This window comes from Camellia sinensis, chromosome 4, assembly GCF_055761805.1.
Source record: "Camellia sinensis isolate YWXY chromosome 4, ASM5576180v1, whole genome shotgun sequence".
NCBI classification, from domain to species: Eukaryota; Viridiplantae; Streptophyta; class Magnoliopsida; order Ericales; family Theaceae; genus Camellia; species Camellia sinensis.
The window spans coordinates 208221613-208242290 of NC_138964.1; the positions used below are offsets into that span (position 1 = coordinate 208221613).

The 20678-nt window shown below is 38.1% G+C and overlaps 1 protein-coding gene across 1 annotated transcript; it reads right to left on the reverse strand.

Moving 5' to 3' along the window:
- Positions 1–6254: 6254 nt before the first annotated feature.
- LOC145824411 (uncharacterized) lies at positions 6255–13551 on the reverse strand. The gene is made up of 4 exons (XM_082924058.1): positions 13259–13551; positions 12815–13159; positions 6992–7107; positions 6255–6721 (listed from the first exon to the last, which is right to left on the reverse strand). The coding sequence occupies exons 1-4, from the start codon at positions 13549–13551 to the stop codon at positions 6255–6257; spliced, it is 1221 nt and encodes a 406-aa protein (XP_082780184.1).
- Between the last annotated feature and the right edge of the window lie 7127 nt (positions 13552–20678).

Genomic DNA, 20678 nt, shown 5'->3' on the forward strand with positions numbered 1-20678 from the left:
AACCCCCTAGGATACACGTGTACTCTATCCACCCACTCTGGGTAAGGTTTTCTATATACTGGTGTTTGGAACCCCCGAGCCATAGGTCCACACATTTCTCTAACTATATCAACAATTTGGTCCCTTAGAACCATATTTTGTGCTAGTTGAACCACTATTGGAGGGACAAACGTAGGGTTTGGAAGACCACCATGTGCTTGTAGATCTCTTGGTCCATATATGGGTATATTCAGGGCTAGTTATCCCTGCTGTACTGGTTGCTGTTGAAGGTATGGTTGGCCTCTTTGGGCCTGCCCTGCGAAAGGTCCTGCGAAAGGTACCACAGGATGAGAAGCAGATGTTGCTTCTCTTCCAATTGTAGGAAATCCTTCCAATCCCCCGGGTGCAAACTCAAACACCGGGTTGGTGAAACCCCTTGTGCCAGGCATGTTTTCAGACATCAGATTTGGAAATACCTTCATGCCATTACCCTGAGCTAGCCTAGACCCACCAAATTGTATGGTTTCGCTGGTAGAGAATGGTACATTCTGAGCGGCCATTAATCTCAAAGGAGTTCCATACCATGACTGAGGCACAGGTGCTGGCCTCTCATGGTTGTAACTACTAGTATGACCACTGACTTGTCCATTATTTTGCATAGGGTGTTTATCTCGAGCTAGTCGTTGCTGAGGACTATTTACATTTTCTTCAATTTGTTTTACAACAGTTGGTTGATGAGAATTCATTCGATCCAAAAAGGATGTTGCCCATCTTCCCATCGTATACATTAGTTGTTGTCCTATAGCATCTACTAAACCTCCCTACGGATTCAATGGTTGGGTAGAAGGAGCATTCAAAGGTCCAGTCTCATGACCCTGTCTAGTGTGTTGGACATGTGTTGTATATTCTGAAGTGTTGGTCTGTTCGACCATTTGCAAAGGATCGGATGGGATAGATGCATCCATCACATTGTCTTCTGAGTTAGGTATTTCTACCTCTCCTTCCACACCCTCTTCCAGGAGTTCATTTTCTCCTCTTGCTTTACATCTAGCAATTTTTAATAGTCCCATTGGGCGTGCTAAAAATATATGTTAGCTTTTTTGACTTTTGAGGGTTAATAGTGTAAATTTAAACGTGCCAGTAAGGATCAATTAGTCCTTACAGAATTTATAATTGCCAACCAATTATCAAGCGATTGTGTTGAAGTTCTTTCAACCTCGGTAAAGAGGACTTTTACTAGTGGCTTGTTTTGGAGAAAATTATGAATAGTAACAAGCAAATATAATTTAGAAATCGAATTTCATTAAGCAAATGAAAACTTACAATGGCCTAGCCTCGACGAGGTTCACAGCAACAAACTACTGAAAAACTACTCCTAGGAAATGAAGTGCAGTACAAGAATTAAAGTGCTGGAAATGTAAAGAACTGAAAATGTAAAATTGGAAAGAAAATGAAGTAAATAAATAGGTTTCGGGATTTGAGTTTGGTTGCCTTTCTGTTTAGCTTTCTCTGGTATTTATACTCGTTAGTGGTAACTGTCGAAGTGGCCTTCTAACCGTCGAAATACACTTCCACGATCTCTGGTCATGGCTTTGCTCAACTAGCTCCCACTACGCCTGTTTTGCAGTAAGTTTCCCTTTTGAATTTGAATTGTAGGTAACCGTTGGGCTACATCATCCCTTGCCTTTTGACTATTCCGATGCCATGCAGATCCGATACTACAAATACGAACTGCCACGTGTCCCTCTTTGATTGGAGACTTGCATTAATTCCCCGCATTGCCTTTTAGGGGCCATGTGTCACTCTGTGATTGGCTCTTACAAATTATACAGCCAACACTATCACATATGTGTTTGTGAAGGAATTTATGAACAATAGAAAGAGATAATAATAGGTTGTGTACAAAGAAAACTTTTGTTCTAATGTGGATTATGTAATAATGTCTGTATTAGTAATTTTGTTTGGTCATAAAATTGTAACAAATTTTTTATTTATTAAGTGTATGCACAAAGAGAAATTGATGTGTAAAAATATAAACTCCCCTTATTGAAATATTAAAAAATATATATATATATATATATATATAGATTAAGTAGAACATAAGCAAGTAAAAAGAGATTTATGAATAATAAAAAAAATTAATTTTTTTTATACAGGAAGTAAAAGTGTTTTGGTCGGGTAGAGATAACGTTGAAGATTTACCGACTTTAAGAGATTTGTGGGACTGATGATGATAATATGAATTCTTTTGTTTTTCAATTGGTTGACAATTTTATGGGCTCTGTCTGAGGCTCATTTTAAGTCGAGAATAATGTTAATATTTAGAACTTTAATTCAATTCTTTTATATATTCTCATACGCGTACGTTTTTACTTCTTATAAATAAATAAATAAAATTACACACTTCTTATGCACTTTTAGAATTACACCTATATAGTATCATGGATTCATCGGGTGAAATATTTCTTTTCTTTTCTCTTCTTTTTTGGTTGTATTATTTTGGGTCACTTTCTCTTTCCACTAATTTCTCTATTAGTAATGCAAACCCACTACTAGATTCTTTTCATTAACCCTAAATTTAAAAGAAAAAAGATTGGGTTATGCCAATTGAGCAAGTCATCGAGTTGTACCTTGTTGGAACAATTCGTCTTAAATTCTTCAGTTGGTGGCTTTCGGGTCTTCAAAACTTAGCGATGAACTGGTCTATATGGAACAAAAATTTGATGCTTCAAGTCGCGTTACTAAGTCACTTTCCTAAAAACAATATTTGCACCCACAAAAAAGGTGTGCAGCCAACACTATCACATATGTTTTGTGAAGGAATTTATGAACAATAGAAAGAGATAATAATAGGTTGTGTACAAAGAAAAATTTTGTTCTAATGTGGATTATGTAATAATGTCTATATTTGTAATTTTGTTTGGTCATAAAATTGTAACAAATTTTTTATTCATTAAGTGTATGCACAAAGAGAAATTGATGTGTGAAAATATAAATTCCTCTTATTGAAATATTAAAAAAAATAATAATTTAGATTAAGTAAAACATAAGCAAGTAAAAAGAGATTTATGAATAATAAAAAAAAATTAAATTTTTTTTATACAGGCAGTAAAAGTGTTGTGGTCGTGTAAAGATAACGTTGAAGATTTACAGACTTTAAGACATTTGTGGGACTGATGATGATAATATGAATTCTTTTGTTTTTCAATTGGTTGACAATTTTATGGGCTCTGTCTGAGGCTCATTTTAAGTCGAGAATAATGTTAATATTTAGAACTTTAATTCAATTCTTTTATATATTCTCATACGCATACGTTTTTACTTCTTATAAATAAATAAATAAAATTACACACTTCTTAGGCACTTTTAGAATTACACCTATATAGTATCATGGATTCAACAGGTGAAATATTTCTTTTCTTTTCTTTTCTTTTCTTTTTGGTTGTGTTATTTTGGGTCACTTTCTCTTTCCTCTAATTTCTCTATTAGTAATGCAAACCCACTACTAGATTCTTTTCATTAACTCTAAATTTAAAAGAAAAAAGATTGGGTTATGCCAACTAAGCAGGTTATCGAGTTGTGCCTTGTTGGAACAATTCATCTTAAATTCTTCAGTTTGTGATTTTCGGGTCTTCAAAACTTAGCGATGAACTTGTCTATATGGAACAGAAATTTGATACTGCAATTCACATTACTAAGTCACTTTCCTAAAAACAATATTTGCACCCACAAAAAAGGCGTGCAGGGGGTTATAGCAAATTTGCCTCCAAGATACAATGAAGCCTGATCTACAGATCAAGTCTATCGGCGCCTACACTGACGACAATAGATCAAAATACTCTTGATATAATCAAGAAAATCAAGACACTAATAATCAAATCTGCAAAACTTGATTATCAGTAAGAAAAGCATAAATTGCTTAAAGAAACTCTTGATCAAAAACTCAAAATCAAGAGGGAGAGAGAGAAAGAGAGAGAGAGAGAGAGAGAGAGAGAGAGAGAGAGAGAATTGCAGGAATGCTTCTGAGTTTTGTGAATGGAATGAAATGGCTAATTTCGCAACCTATTTATAGGCTTTGATGCACTTGATCAAATGGTCATGTCCCTTGATCGCATCCGATCAAATTTGGTCGTTGGATCGACGATCTACAGTGCAGATCATTCTCACACCGAATAGATGCCTTGACTAATCACACCTGATCACGATCGGGTGCCATCTCATCCGTACGATCACGTACATCGCTAATCAACGACTATGATCAAATCGCCCCAGATCGAACATACAACTGTTCGATCGGTTGGTTGACTCATCGCCAACGGACGCCACGTCATTGCCACATGAAGCTAACTGTATTCCACATCACCCATGCCACATTGGATCCACGTCATCGCTCTAACCTGTCCGATGCAAATAGGAAAGCACCCTCATGGCGCCGATGCATCCGTGCTAAGTGCAAAGTGCACCATTAAACACCATACAGCCCACTGTTCACGCCACGCGCGCGCGCGCGCGTGTGTGCGGTTGGTTCGAAGCACCATCCTTGCGATGTGAGTGCATGTACACTAGCATTCATCCCATAATACCATATTCAAAGGAATATTCCAGGTAGCACTTTATTAAGTGCTCCATGTTTTCCTCTCTTTCCGATATGGAACAAAGCCCCAAGCTTATTTCATGCTTTCCAAAGAAAAACATAGAAGGTTTTGAAAACACCCAAAAATAAACTATAAATTTGAAAGCCCTTTTGAAAATTCTCCAACATTTCCCTACCATTTTTAAAATATTAGATGATGATTCTTGGTTCACTTGGCAGCCTTATGCACAGGTAAAGATATCTTACGGTTTGAATCATTCACTTAGTGAAGACATCTCAAAGTAAGTCAAGATGGCATAGTAAACTTGTCTTTGAACTAGCGATCTTATACGACTAACCGGACATGTCTCACGCACAGTACAAGTTACCTTAAGTATTCAAACAAACCGACACGTGGATTGGCCTTGTGTCTATATCCTGTTTCATGAGCACTCTAAAGTCAAGCCCTTGGACTAATAGGAAGCGGCACCACCTCCTACACTCACATAGGTAAGCTTACTAAGAGTACCCCTATAATTTACAATACCCTAACAACTTAGTTGTAAGCTTATTAAGAGTTTGCTAACACATCCTCTTCTTTTCACATTACAGGTACCAAGCACTTCAACTTTAGGATGAAAATAAAATAAAACTAAGTGCTGGCAATCACAATGCAAAGATATTGGTGGCATTGGTTTTGGCCATATCTTAATCTCTAACAAGAGATTCCTTAGCCACTCTGCTTCTTTGCTACAAGAAGCCAATGTTACAAACTCAGACGCCATGGTTGAGTCTGTTATGCATGTTTGCTTCTTAGAACCCCAAGAGACAGCTCCTCCTCCAAGAGTAAAAATCCAACCACTCGTGAACGAGTGATCTTCACGGTCAGTTATCCAACTAGCATCCGTGAATCCTTCCAGTACTGCTGGATAGCCATTATAGACTATTCCATAGTCTATTATTTTCCTCGAGTACCTAAGTACTTGGTTAATAGCATGCTAATGCACATTCTGGGATTACTAGTGTATCTACTAAGTTTTCCCACTGCAAATGCAACATCAGGTCTAGTGCAAGTCATGGAATACATCAGGCTACCTATCACTCTTAAATATTCTAGCTGATCAGCAGCTCTTCCAGTATTAAGATACAATTTCAAATTTGAATCAAAAGGTGTAGACATGGGTGCACAATTATTTTGATTAAATTTCTTAAGAATTTTCTCAATATAGTGCGATTGGATAAGAATCAAATTATTGTCCTCTCGTTTGATCTTAATACCCAAGATCACATCGGCCAAGCCCATGTCTTTCATACTAAAGCTAGATGACAAGAAACTTTTAATACTTTTAATGACATCAATGTCATTGTCAGTACCAAATATAAGCATGTCATCTATATATAGGCATATGATTACACCTCTATTGCTAGAAAACTTACTGTACACACACTTATCAGATTCATGTATCCTAAAACCATTTGACACTATTACTTTGTCAAATTTCTCATGCCACTGTTTTGGAGCTTGTTTCAATCCATATAATGACTTCATGAGTTTACACACTTTGTGTTCTTGACCCTATACAACAAATCCTTCTGGTTGTTGCATGTAGATTTTCTCATATAACTCTTCATTTAAGAAAGCGGTCTTAACATTCATTTGATGGATTTCAAGCTTGTAGGTTGAGGCTAAGGCAATCAACACTCAAATAGTGGCGATCCTGGCCACCAGAGCATATGTATCAAAATAATTGATACCCTCCTTTTGAGTAAAACCCTTAGCAGCTAATCTTGCTTTGAACTTGTCAATTGTGCCATCAACTTTCATTTTCCTTTTGAAAATCCATTTACAACCAATTGGTTTGGATCCAGGTGGCAAATCAGCAAGTATCCAAGTATTGTTACCCATGATAGAATCCATCTTATCGTTTATTGCTTCTTTCCAGAAAGCAACATCTTGAGACTTCATAATCTCCTCAAAGATTAATGGATCTAAATCCATATTCAAAGAAATCATTGTTTGCTTACAATAAGCTTTTCTAGTTCCTTCTACAGGGTAAACTATGAAATTAGGGCCAAATGACTTCTCAGTCGTAGCTCTCTTACTCCTCTTTAACTCAACAGGCTCATTAGGTTCATTAGGCTCAATGGGTTCATGTCGTTCACTTTCCTCTGTAGACATCAAAGGAGTTGATTCATTTCATTGATTAGAATCCAACCTTGGAATGGTTGTGAAACTATTCTCATAAAACACCGCATCAGGTGATTCAATAATGGTATTTGTTTCCACTGAACCATGGGGCTCTACTACCAGAAACATATATGCTTTGCTATGTATAGCATAGCTAAGGAATATGCATTCAATTCTTTTTTCACCTAAGTTCTTCCTTTTAGGTTCAGGCAATCTGACTATTGCTCTACAACCCTATGTTTTTAAGTAACCTAGATTAGGTTTCTTGTTTTTCCAAAGTTCATAAGGAGTAACATTTCTTCTCTTGAGAGGAATTCTATTGAGTATGTGACAGGCAGTGAGCAAGGCTTTACCCCAGAAACCAAAACTTAAATTGGAGTAAGAAAGCATAGCATTAATCATTTATGTTAATGTCCTATTCTTTCTTTCAGCTACTCCATTTTGTTGTGGTGTGTAGGGTGCAGACTTCTCATGAATAATACCAACATTTTCACAATATTCTGAAAAATGGTATTCACCGCCTCTATTAGACTTAAGTCTCTTTATTTTGACATTACACTAATTTTCTACTTCTGCCTTAAAAATCTTGAATTTATCAAGCACATCATCTTTTGAATGCAAAAAATAAATATGATAGTACTTAGAAAAATCATCAATAATGTTACAAAATATTTCTTACCACCTCTAGTGGGGATACTATGCATGTCATATACATCACTATGCACAAGTTCAAGCAGAGATGTGATTTTATCTACTTTAGGAAATGGAATACGAGTAATTTTTAATTGCACACAAAATTTACATTTTCCAAACATATCAATGCCATACTTAGGAATTAAATCTAACATGACCTAAATGAGCATGCCATAAAGAAAGAGAATCAACAATATAAACAGAAATAGATGTATTATTGACAACGTTAAGTTTGAATATTTCTTGATACATGTAGCCCTTTCAAACAAAAATCTCACCCTTAGACAAGACTGTAGACGTCCCCGAACGCCCCGGGAGGATTAAGTCCCATTCTGTTCATTTTGGGGTCACTACAGCTCAGACTCTCAAATTGTCACGGTTCTTAATCTGAACCAAAGAGTTCAAATCCGGCAAATCGTTTTGAGAAACAGATTTTTGAAAAGAAGTGCCAAACATGGACTGCTTTGCCAGATACAGAGTCGCCACCTAAATATTTTTTATGGGGGAATTTAGGAAACCCTGACTCGGTGCCAAAGGCCACGTGTCCGTCATCACCAAAGTTGCCTCGGCTCGGGAACTTGGGTACGATTGGGGAAGGTCACTTCGTGAGCACCCCCGCTCGCCCGATCAAAGATCGGCCTCTACTAACCATGATATTAATTTTTGAAAACTTTGTGTGTCCTTATTCCGGTTATTAGCCTAGGTTACTATGTGATGCACACAGCATATAAGTATAGACTGGGTCGCCTGAATTGGAACAAAACATTTCATGTTTGTTTTTTTTTGAAAGATGGTTTGCTACTCGCAAGTAGGCTTAAAATGAAGATTTTGCCACCCTCGGGTGGGCTTAGAAAAGATGGTTTTGCCACTATCTAGTGGGCTTAAAACAAACATTTGATGAATTATTCCAATTCAAATAACCCAACCTTCACCCACAGGCATTCAGGCAGTTATATCACATAAGCATATTGCCTCATGGTAAGCATGCTATCATGGCAGTCACTCACACGCATGCAAGGATGCTAAAGCATAAAACTTACCGAGTACTCCAAGCCAAAATAGAAACTACATTAGAAATCATGCATGATCCTAAGTATACAAAAATGCCTAATGCAACACATGCAAAATGCAACTATAGCAGGCTCGGCTATTCTAAGATGGCATATGAAATGTTACAACTATCATGTATTCAATTTGGAATTAAAAGTACAATGCAGTTAGTATGATGCGCCGAGCCCGGTGCATGCAATACAGATGAATGATGCAAACATGCTGTCATACTGTATGCTAATTTAAACATGCCCTAATCTAACCATCATAAGCAGGTAAATAAAAGGGAGAAAGACGTGGGGTTGGAACACATACAACACACACACGCACACTTATTACAGTTGTGCCCTCGCGCAGAGGGTCCGAATAAATAATACAGTTCCGAATAAAAGAATATTACAGTCCAAATATTATAGTCCAAATAATATATAAATTCCTAATTAATTAACAAATCAACTAAGAAAATAAATAAAACTGGCATGCAAGCCAGGGACTGCCTTGCTTCTGATGGATGATGCATGTCCGGGTTGTCTTGCGCGGAAATCCACCGGGATGCCCCAATTAGCCTCTGTTTAGCAGTTTATTCTTAGAAAGCGCGCCGAGCCCCGGAAGACTGCTGATTCTCCATTTTGCTGCAACAAAGAGCAGGAAAGGGGCATAGCAATGTATTTTTACAAATATATGCATGCCTCGATCCTCGTGCCACCAATCACGCATACCGAGGCATGATGGCCGAGGAGTCGAATTGCACAACTCAATATAGAATGAATGCACATGAAAACACAACAAGACCTAACTCCATCATGGATGATCCGGAGTGTCGGTGACTGGGAAATTGAGACACATTCCGTCACTCGGAGTACGAAATGCACCTCGTTTCCCGTGTCCGGGCTAACTCCTATTCCGAACACGATGCAATATGCATGACATGCATGAAATGCAACTAAGATACAATCCTAACATACACAATGCTATGGAATGACATGCCTCGAAATGCGTGCACACGGGCACGCAAACCGAGGAAATGCATGAATGCGATCTAAGATACAACCTAGTATGCACTATGTTGTGAAAATGAGATGCCTCGAGATGCGTGCACACGAGCACGCAAACTGAGGAAATACATGAATGCGATCTAAGATACAACCCAATATGCACTATGCTGTGAAAATGAGATGCCTCGAAATGCGTGCACACAGGCACGCAAACCGAGGCGATGGCATACGCAATGCAATATGGTTAAAATGGCATATAAAATACAGCATGGACTTATACTAACATGGGAGAGCCTCAGCCACACTCACATAAGAGGCCGGTGGATGAAAATGAAGTGCCTCGAAATGCGTGCACACGGGCACGCAAACCGAGGCAATGGCATACGCAATGCAATATGGCAAAAATGGCATATAGCATGTAACATGGACTTATACTAACATGAGAGAGCCTCAGCCACACTCACATAAGAGGCCGGTGGATGAAAATGGAGTGCCTCGAAATGCGTGCACACGGGCACGCAAACCGAGGCAATGGCATACGCAATGCAATATGGCAAAAATGGCATATAGCATGTAACATGGACTTATACTAACATGAGATAGCCTCAGCCACACTCACATAAGAGGCCGATGGATGAAAATGAAGTGCCTCGAAACGCGTGCACACGGGCACGCAAATCGAGGCAATGGCATACGCAATGCAATATGGCAAAAATGGCATATAGCATGTAACATGGACTTACACTAACATGAGAGAGCCTCAGCCGCATTCACATAAGAGGCCGATGGATGAAAATGAAGTGCCTCGAAATGCGTGCACACGGACACGCAAACCGAAGTAATGGCATACGCAATGCAATATGGTTAAAATGGCATGGAAAATGATATGCAAGCATGCTAATGGATTTTCAGCAATGAAATGTGGGGGAAAACAGCCCCGAAATGAGGCGAAAACACACCCGATGCGTGGAATCTCTCCCGAAATGCAAATTAGGCGCATAGAATAAACTACAGCTATACAAAGCATGCATAATTGGTACATGAGATGAAAAGACAGAAGCAAGGCAGCCTCAAAATAAGCATTTTTACAGTTTAAAGCATGGCCAAACAGCAAACATAAATAGGGCAAAACTAGTATGCAAAAATGACCCTAAATATGAGGTAAAGAAGCAACCCACAGTTGCTGATCCCAAACAGGTTAGGGCCCTTCAACAAAGTTGAAGAGGGGCCCAAAACATGATCTTTTTCAGAACTGTAAAAAACCCAAAAACAAACATAGATATGGCTAAGCTCTTATGCAAGAAAAGGGGCCAAAAGGTGGCCAAAGAGGCAAGTGGTATATGCACAGCCCAAACTGAAAAATTCCCTTCTACAACATTGAAGAGGGACCAAAAATATGCATATTTACAGAACTGTAAAAGCCCCAAAACAGTATACAAACATGCTAGAAATGCAATGCAAAATGAGGCTCAAAAGTGGCTATAACACAAAGTATACAAAATATTCATCAAAAGGCCAAAGACCCTTAATGAAACATGAATAATGGGCCAAAATAAGACTATTTTTAGTACTGTAAAAAGGCCAAAAACCGAATCATAATAGGCTACCAAAACATGCAAGAAATGGGGACCAAAGAGGGATATAAAGGCAAGTATAGCATGGAGGTCCCAAACAGTGTTGAGCCCTTCTTCAATGTTGAAGAGGGTCTCAAAATAAGCCTATTTTTAGTTCTGTAAAACGCCCAAAAATGGAAGCGTAATGGGCTTCCAAAGCATGCAAGAAAATGGCATTCAAGGGAGATATTGAAGCAAGTGCAAGATGGGGGGCTCAAACAGGGTTGAGCCCTTAATGAAACAAGAAAATGAGCTCAAAAGAAGGCCACTTTCAGTTAGGGCCGGAGCTCAAAACAATAATCATGTATGGCTAAGAAAAGATACCAAAATAAGCTTAAAAAGAGAAAAATACTACTTACCCTTGAAGGCTTGACTTTGGTTGCCTCTTGGCTTGATTTTGTGGCTCCTTAGGCCTTGGAGAACACCTTCAAACTTCTGGAATGGAGGATGGAAGGGTGGAGGTTGATGGTGTAGAAGAAATGGTGGTGTTGGACTTGGAGGTTTTCCAAGGAAATGAGAGAGATAGAGAGGGATTTTTGTATGCAAGCTTGAAGACCAATTTTTCCCACCTCTATCACCAATGCCACCTGCTGGTTATATGGACAAAAAAGAGGGAGCAAAGGGAGGCAAAAGGTGGAGGAAAAGTAGGCAAGTTTTCCCCCACAAAATATCCCCCGGATTGGGATATTTTCTGGGGGAAACAGCTATACAGCTGTAAAGTGTGCTGTGTGAGGAACATGACCGGCCAAGTTTTGGGACTGCAGGTGGTCGGCCGGCCACCTACCCTAGCCGGCCGGCTAGGGGTCAAAAAGGCCAAGTTGGAATAGTGGCCGGCCACCACAAAAAGGTGGCCTCCCAGGTCTCCTCTTCACAACCCTGTGGTTCGAATTTGGAAACTCTAAAACAGGAGAGAGAACAAGCCATTTCGAGGAGGGGTTCAAAAGGTTCAAATGGAATTAATGGCCGGCCATAAACTTTTAGGGTCCTCCCATGTGTGTACATCACAAATATGTGGTTTGGGGTTGAAGAAAATGGCTCCAAGGTGTTCAACATTGGCTCGGAAGTGAGAAAAACGGGTGTCGGAGGGCGAAAATGGAATATAACTGGTTGCCAAGATAATTGTTGGCCTCCCACCCTCCAGTGACCTTCCTGGTGATGAAACAGAGGTACCTGCCAAAAATGAACGAAAACCGATGCAAAACGAATGCTCGGGGGCCGAAACACGCAGTTTGGGGTCCCGAAAATGGGCTGCCAAGCACCAAAAGTGGAGTTCGGCCACGAAGTGGGTTTCTCCGACCCCAGTGTCCCTTGAAAGGGAGTAAATAAGATGTATGCCAAAAATCAGAGCAAACGGAGATGGTTAGGCGGTCCCGAACCGAGGCACACGGCCAACGGTCCCGAAAAACCGGAAACCGGACTCCGAAATGGGCAAAATGGCCTGCGGCCACAAAATGTAGCCCACGGCCACTGAGAGATGGTCTATTGGACCTCTCCCTCCCCTCAGGAAAAGAAACAGAGAAAACCGAGTCTGGTTCGCAAACCGAGGCAAGGCACAGAAGAGGGTTCGGAAGTCCAGAGGCAGGGCTCGCAGCCAAGACTCTGAAACTTCTGAACGAGCACATTATGCAATATCACCAAGTGCTCAACTGGTGACGTCTGAGTCTCAAGGTCGGTCAAAAATGGGGTGTCTACAAAGACAAATTTGTCCGACTCAAATACTAACTTGAAAGCATGCTTATTAAGCAGGCTTCCAGATACAAGGTTTTTCCTGACATCAGGTACATGATAAACATCATTAAGACTTAAGACTTTTTCAAATGTGAACTCTACATCCACCGTCCATTTTCCTTTGATAGCAACAGTTAAAGAGTTGCCAAGAACTGTTTCATCACTCACTTGTTCATAAGTAGTGAAACGGCTCTTGTCGTTGCAGACGTGCCTTGTTGCTCCTAAGTCAATCCACCAGTCACCAGCATCTTCGAGCATGTTCACCTCGAATACAATAGCCACAAACTTGTTCTTGGCGTTTGATTCTTCTGGCTTCTTCTTGTATGACCGATATTCATTTCTGAAGTGCTCTGGCTTGCCACAATGCTTGCACGGGCCTTTCGGCTTCTTAGCATCTTTCTCAGGTTAGGGTCCGCGCTTACGCTTCTTTTTGTTGAACCTTTTGCTATTATCCACCATATGAATCTTGGAAGTCTGAGCCAATTGGTTTTCTTTACTTTCAAGAAGTCTTGACTCTTCCTCAACTTGGAAGTGTTGAGCCAATTCCTCTAAAGTTAAATCTTCTTTTTTGTGTTTCAAAGTTTTCTTAAAATCCTTCCAAGAAGATGACGATTTCTCTATTATAGACGAAACTACAATAGATTCATCCATGTTCATATTCTTTTGTCGAAACTGACTCAGTATATGTTGGATCTCATAGAATTGTTCCACAATGGGCATTGCATCAATCATAGTAAAACGCATAAAATTACTAACAAGAAATTTCTTAATTGTGGCATTCTCGATGAGATACTTTGACGGTAATATGTCTCATAGTTGCTTTGACGTTTCTAGATGCTGATACACATTGAACAGAGAGTCTGACAATGCATTCAGAATGTGTCCTCGACAAATGTAGTCGTCATTCTCCTATTTGGTTCTGGTACGGGTTTGCTCCATAGTCTTGTCTTCTTGCTTTACCGAATAGGGGGTAGTTAGCACATAGACCACTTTGAGAGTGGTGAGCAAAAAATGCATCTTTTTTTGCCAGCTTCAGAAATTTCCACCATCAAATCGGTCAAGCTTCATAAAATCTTGAGTCATTTTCTAAATAGATATCGTCATATCTATTATTGTCTTTAGATTGTTGGAATAATTCGTCATGAATTCTTCAGTTGGTGGTCTTCGGGTCTTCAAAACTTGGCGATGAACTTGTCTATATAGAACAGAAATTTGATGCTTCAAGTCGCATTACTAAGTCCCTTTCTTAAAGACAATATTTGCACCCACAAAAAAAGTGTGCAGGGGGTTACAGCAAATTTGCCTCCATGATACAATGAAGCATGATTTATAGATCAAGTCTATCGGCGTCTGCACTGACGACAATAGATCAAAATACTCTTGATATAATCAAGAAAACCAAGACACTGATCAAATCTGCAAAACTTGATTACCAATAAGAAAAACAGAAATTGCTTAAAGAAACTCTTAATCAAAAACTCAAAATCAAGAGAGAGAGAGAGAATTGCAGGAATGTTTCTAAATTTTGTGGATGGAATGAAATGGCTGATTTCACAGCCTATTTACAGGCCTTGATGCACTTGATCGAATGGTCATGTCCCTTGATCGCATCCGATCAGATCTGACCGTTGGATCGACGATCTACGGTGCAAATCGTTCTCACACCGAATATATGCCTTGACTAATCACACCTGATCACGATCGGGTTCCATCTTAGCCGTACGATTGCGCACATCTCCGATCAATGGCTATGATCAAATCGCTCCAGATCGGACATACAACCATTCAATCAATTGGTTGACTCAATGCCAACTGACGTCACATCACTACCACGTGGAGCTAACTGTATTCCACATCACTCATGCCACGTTAGATCCACGTCATCGCTCCAACCTATGCGATGCAAATAGAAAAGCGCCCTCATGGCACCTTGCGCCCGTGCAAAGTGCATAATGTGCCATCAAACGCCACACTGCCCACTAATGACAAGGCACTCAATAAAAAAAGAAAAAAAATACAACACCAAGGCCAAAATATCAAATCATTCCTGGTGGGATCCACTACCACATCATTAGTGATACCACTAATTAGTACTCTCACTCATTTTCCTTAATATTACTATTCTTCATAATTTTTCATATTACATTTTGTGGGTCATATTGTGGTTCCACAATAATATTCCGAATCATTCATCTCCTAAATCTCACAGTGTACATCATTTGTGCAAAAAATCAATTTTATCGAATGTTAATGAATAGATAACTACCGTCAATTTTAAAAACAAAATGTAATTTTTTCATATGTTTAGTGATAGCTAATTAAATTGATTTTTAATACAAATCATCATTATTGTTAGTCTACGAAATGAACGGTTCAGATAATCACTTTAAGTATAGAGTTGAACCCACAAGATGAAATATGGAGTATGGTTTAGGGGAGCACTCAGCGCATAAGTATATTTTTTAATCTTTTAGGCCATAAAGCCTAATCTCTAATCTATTTGAGCCAAAAAGATATTTGTCCAAAAGGGTAACTATATATTGAAATCAACCTATCTATCTGTATCTATTGAAATCAACATATTTCTCTATTTGTTAAAATTCACTAAACTGTTGAATGTCACTCATTCAATACCCTATCTGTTGAATGTCACTCATTCAATACCCTATCTGTTGAATGTCACACATGTTTCTACTCATCGCCACCACCTATTGCTGCCAGTTACTGCTGACGATGACTTTTTTCGATGACTTTTTCAACGTGTCATTATTAAAATAAGATCTTAGATCTAATTCCTTATACCCATTTGGAATTGACTTTTCACCAATTTTTTATTAATTTTTTTTTTTTTACTTGTATAGAAATATATCACATAATGAATTACATATCACTCACAAAATGTAAGTCCTACCGTGCGACCACACTTTGTAGGTGTTTGAAAAGTTGCTATTTTAGTTTTTGGCTATTCTAAAATTTTTGTGTTTGAGAGAATAGTTAGATTTTTTTGTAATTAGATGTGATGTTTGTAAGATAAAAAGTGAAATGATTATGGATTTAATGTGACATTTTATCTTATTAATTATTTTAACTTATTTTGTCTTTTAATACTATGTTAATCAAAAGGATAATACTAGGGATACCAAATTTTCTACCAAACAAATGATCAAATGTCTCACATGGGTGTGGGGTCTGCAATTTTGTGGGTTCCACACCCATGTGAGATATTTAGTCATTTCTTTGGTAGAAAATTTGAAACCTCTAGCATTTTCCTAATCAAAAAAGTAAAAAAAAAAATTGCTTTCCAAACACCTCCTTTATTTGTGAGTGTCCTGTCATCCATTTAGATGTGCAACATTAAAAAGAGCCCTGCATGATGGTTCCATATAAAATCAGCAACAGTCGTACCATTGGTGAATCTCCCTATTGCTCCTCCCTATATCAAACTTCTCTCTCTCTCAGTGATGGTCGTTGCAGTGATGGCAGATCGCGATGATGATTATGGCGATTACAATGGTTGCAAAAAGAGTGAGAGAGAAACAGAGATATATATATATATATATATATCACTGTATGGTCAAAACCCTAGCCATTCTATCTCTCTTTCCTGCCACTCTCTCTGTGTGCTTTGCCTCTCTCCTGCCGTCGTAGACCGTCGCCTCTCTCATCTCTCCTGCGATCCACTCTTCTCTCTCTCTCTCTCTCTCTCTCTCTCCTGTGATCGTTGCTGCAAAATGATCTCTCCTACAAACGGTGATGACTAGAGATCCACCACCTCAACATCTCTTCCTCTGTCGTAGCACCTCCTTCTCTATCGTCTGCCGCCGCCAAAAACCTCCACATCGCCTCCTCGAGGTTAGTCACTTGCAGCACTTTCTGGAAAAAAAAAAAATTTGATCATTAAGGTCAATTAGTTGATCACTGTACTAACTCCATGATTTCTCTTTTCTGATTCTCTCTTATAAGTGAATTTATGTTCTTCTTGTTGCAGTGGAATTATCAAATATTTTAGTTATGCTGAGGAATGGATCAATAGATTCAAACCAAACCTCTCCGACTGTAAAAAACCAAATCATCGCCAGACTCTTCATCTTCGATTTTTCTCTCTATTTGTTTCTTGGTCTTGTTTGTTCAACAAGAACAAGAATCAATTGATTCAATTATCATCATAAACAGCATGCAAACCATCAACAGAAGTTAATGCAACTGATTTCTAGTGTGTGTGTGTGCGTGTGTGTGTTGGTGTGTGAATTTCTGCTAGTCGGTTTTTAATGTTGTTAACAATTAAATTTGCTGAATTTCTCACTTTTTCTCACTTTCACTGTGCAAAATTGACACGAAAGAGGGGTTATTGTTGGTTTGGGTTTTGGGTTTTTGACGAGAGAGGGTTGGAAAGAGAATGTGAGGAAGACGATGACAGAAAGGTATTATGGTCAATTCCACTGTTAAGTTAACATCGTTAAGGCTCTTTTGACGAGAAGGGGGTCTTTGTATATTATTTTTAAAAGTAAGGGAGGTCTGTGTCATTTTTGAAACTGCAGGAGAGGTCTCTGTAATTAAGGTAAATCTCAGGGGAGGTCAATATAATTTTCCCATAACTAAAAGCTTAATAAATCGAATTATATAACAAATCATGTCAAATTAAATATATATATATATATATATATTTAAAATGTCGTAATTGTGACTTGATTAAAAATATAGAATTTGACAGTTATAATTAAAACATTAAGAATCAAAATAAAATTTGATACAAAGTATAAAGTATAATTTATATAATTTATTAAAAGTATTATTTTAATTATTAATATTTATAAAATTTATCATTCAAATGTAAATTATTTAAACATTATTAATTGAAAATTTTCCTAATTTATATTCATATTTATTTTTTGACTCAACTAAGTTGATGTAACCTGTTGGAGGCATGACTTTGAATTTAAAATAATTTACTTTGCTTCTTTTATTTTTGGTTATTTTTCATTTCTAGTTTTTAAATTTTTTTTTCTCACTTATGTGTATGCAGTTTGTGTGTATAGATATGTATGATTTTTTTATCTATCCAATTTAATTGTATAAAAAGGTAAAATAAAAAAAAATAATATTAAAATATATAGATTAACTAATAAAAAATAAAGAATATGATTAGAGCTGCTCTAATTAATACCATATGTGGCTCTCTAAAGTTTTCAATTGACCCGGCGGAGGGAATAAGGCTTCACTGTCTAAATTAGCTTTGTTTGAAAAGAAAAAGAAAAAAAACTTTTGATTTTTTTTTTGTTTGAATGTGATGATTATTAGAAAAAAATAAAAAAAAAAATTTATGATTTGAATGTGACATTTTAACATATTAATTTATTTAACATATTTTATCTTTTTATGCTTATTTAGGTAAAAAATTTGTTACCAAACCGCAACAAAATTTGACCAATAACATGGTATTTCACAAGACCATATATTTGATGGTCTAACATCAATTCCAGACCGGAACATCACTACTACGAGTCTCTCTCTCTCTCTCTTAAATTTTCTAAGTGGATTCTATATTTTGCATTATCAACACGTGGCATCAAGATAGGACAATTTAGGGAGTTAATACAAGTTGCCAACCAAAGTCAGACACTTGTCAGTCCGTATTGATAATAATGAATCTGCGTAGCACTGGAACAATCGAGGAATATAGGGTGATGTGGCTTAACGATTACTCACAAAGTTCAAATTCAAAATCAGGAAGGAAACCTAACAGCAAAGGTGGCATAGTGGAACTGACTATGAGAGAGCATGTTCGGCAATCATAGGAGGACATTTCAACGGTTAGAAGCCCACTTCGATGATTATCATTGAGAAGTATAAATAGCAGAGAAGGCCCCAGAATGAAGGATCTAGACTTAGATCAAAAAATCAGTTTTATTTACTTTGTTTTCCCTTCTAGTTTTTACAGTTCTTTACATTTCTGTACTTCAAATTCCTACACTGCACTTCATTCATAAGAGTAGTTTCAAATAACTTGTTGTTGTAAACCTCTACGAGGCTGGGTCAGATCATTGTAAGTTTCCTTCATTTTACTTAATGAAATTCTGAAATTATTCTTCACTTAATTTTTATTTACTCAATTCTCCTAAACGAGCCACCAATAAAAGTCATCTTCATTGAGGCTGAAAGAACTAAAACACAATCGTCTGATAATTGGTTGGCAATTAATCTTCTGTAAGGACTGATTGATCCTTGCTGGCACGCTTAAAATTATAATATTAACCTTCAAAAGCCAAAAACGCCAACATATATTTTTGGTATGCCTAGTGGAACAAATTGAAATGGCTAGACGTAGAAGACAAAGAGAAAATGAACGCCTAGAAGAAGGTATGGAAGCAGAGGTAGAAGTACCCGATCCAGAGGATAATGTGATAATACATCCTATGGAAGCACCTATCTCATCAGAACCTATGGTTGAACAGACCAGTAATTCAGAACATACACCACATGTTCAAAATATTGGACGAGGCCATGAAATTGGATCATCCACTGTTTCATCTACTCAGCCAATGAATCCATAGGGAGGCCTGGTAGATGCCATGGGACGGCAGTTAATGAATACAACGGAAAGATGGGTAATATCCTTTATGGATCGGATGAATTCCCATCAAACAACTAACACAAGACATATGGAGAAAAATTCAAATGTTCCTTTGTAAAGATTGGCTAGAGATGAACAGCTCATACAAAGTAATGGACATACTAATGGTCAAACTAGTAATCAAAATTATGAAAGACCATCACCTATGTCTCAGTCATGGTATGAGCCTCCTTCAAGGCCTATAGTAAATCAAAATGCCTCATTACTTAACAACGAAGCCATACAAATTGGTGGATCTGGGCCAACACAAGAAAATGGCATGAGAATGTTTCCAAATCGCATGTTCGAAGCCATACCTGGCACAAGGGAGTTCACTAATCCTTTATTCGAATTCATACCCGGGGGGTTGGAAGGGTTTCTTGCGGCTGGGAGAGAAACAACACTTGTTCCTCCTATTGTAGCCCCTTTCGCAGGTCCTTTCACAGGACAGGCTCAGAGAGGTCAACAATACCCTCTACAGCAACCAATACCACATGGACAGCCAGTCCCAAATATACCTCCCTATGGACCAAGAGGACTTCAAGCACAAGGGTTTCCACCAAATCCTGTGTTTGTTCCTCCAGTGGTAGTCCAACAAGTACAAAATATGGTTCCTAGGGACCAAATCGCTGATATTGTCAGAGAAATGTGTGGACCTATGGCTCGAGGGCTTCAAACTCCTGTGTATAGAAAGCCATACCTAAAATGGGTGGATAAGGTGCATAAATACCCAAGGAGGTTTAGAATACCAGACTTTGCTCTTTTTTATGCGAATGGAAACCAGTCAACGGTAGAACACATTGCTAAGTTCGCAGCCCAATGTGGTGAATTTACCAATAATGATTACATGAAGTTAAGACTTTTTCCAAATTCTCTAGCTGGGGCAGCTTTTGTATAGTATATTAACATTGCACTTGGCTCTATCCAAACTTGGTAGTAAATCGAGGAGGCATTTCATGTCCAATTCTTCCAAATAGAGCTAAAAGTTTCTATGGCAGACATGGTAAGGTTGAGTCAAAGGCCTAATGAGAAAGCTGTTCAATTTATTGTCAGATTCAAAAAAGCATGACACAAGTGTACAGCCATTCTACCAGAGCCTGAATTTGTGAGATTGGCTCAAAATAGTTTAAAGTTTAGGCTTCGAAAGAAGTTCGGCTCAACCAAGTTTCGAGACTTAATGGAATTAACCTATAATGTGTCTAGATACGAATCATTACTCGAGGAAGAACAAGATCGAAGTAATACATCA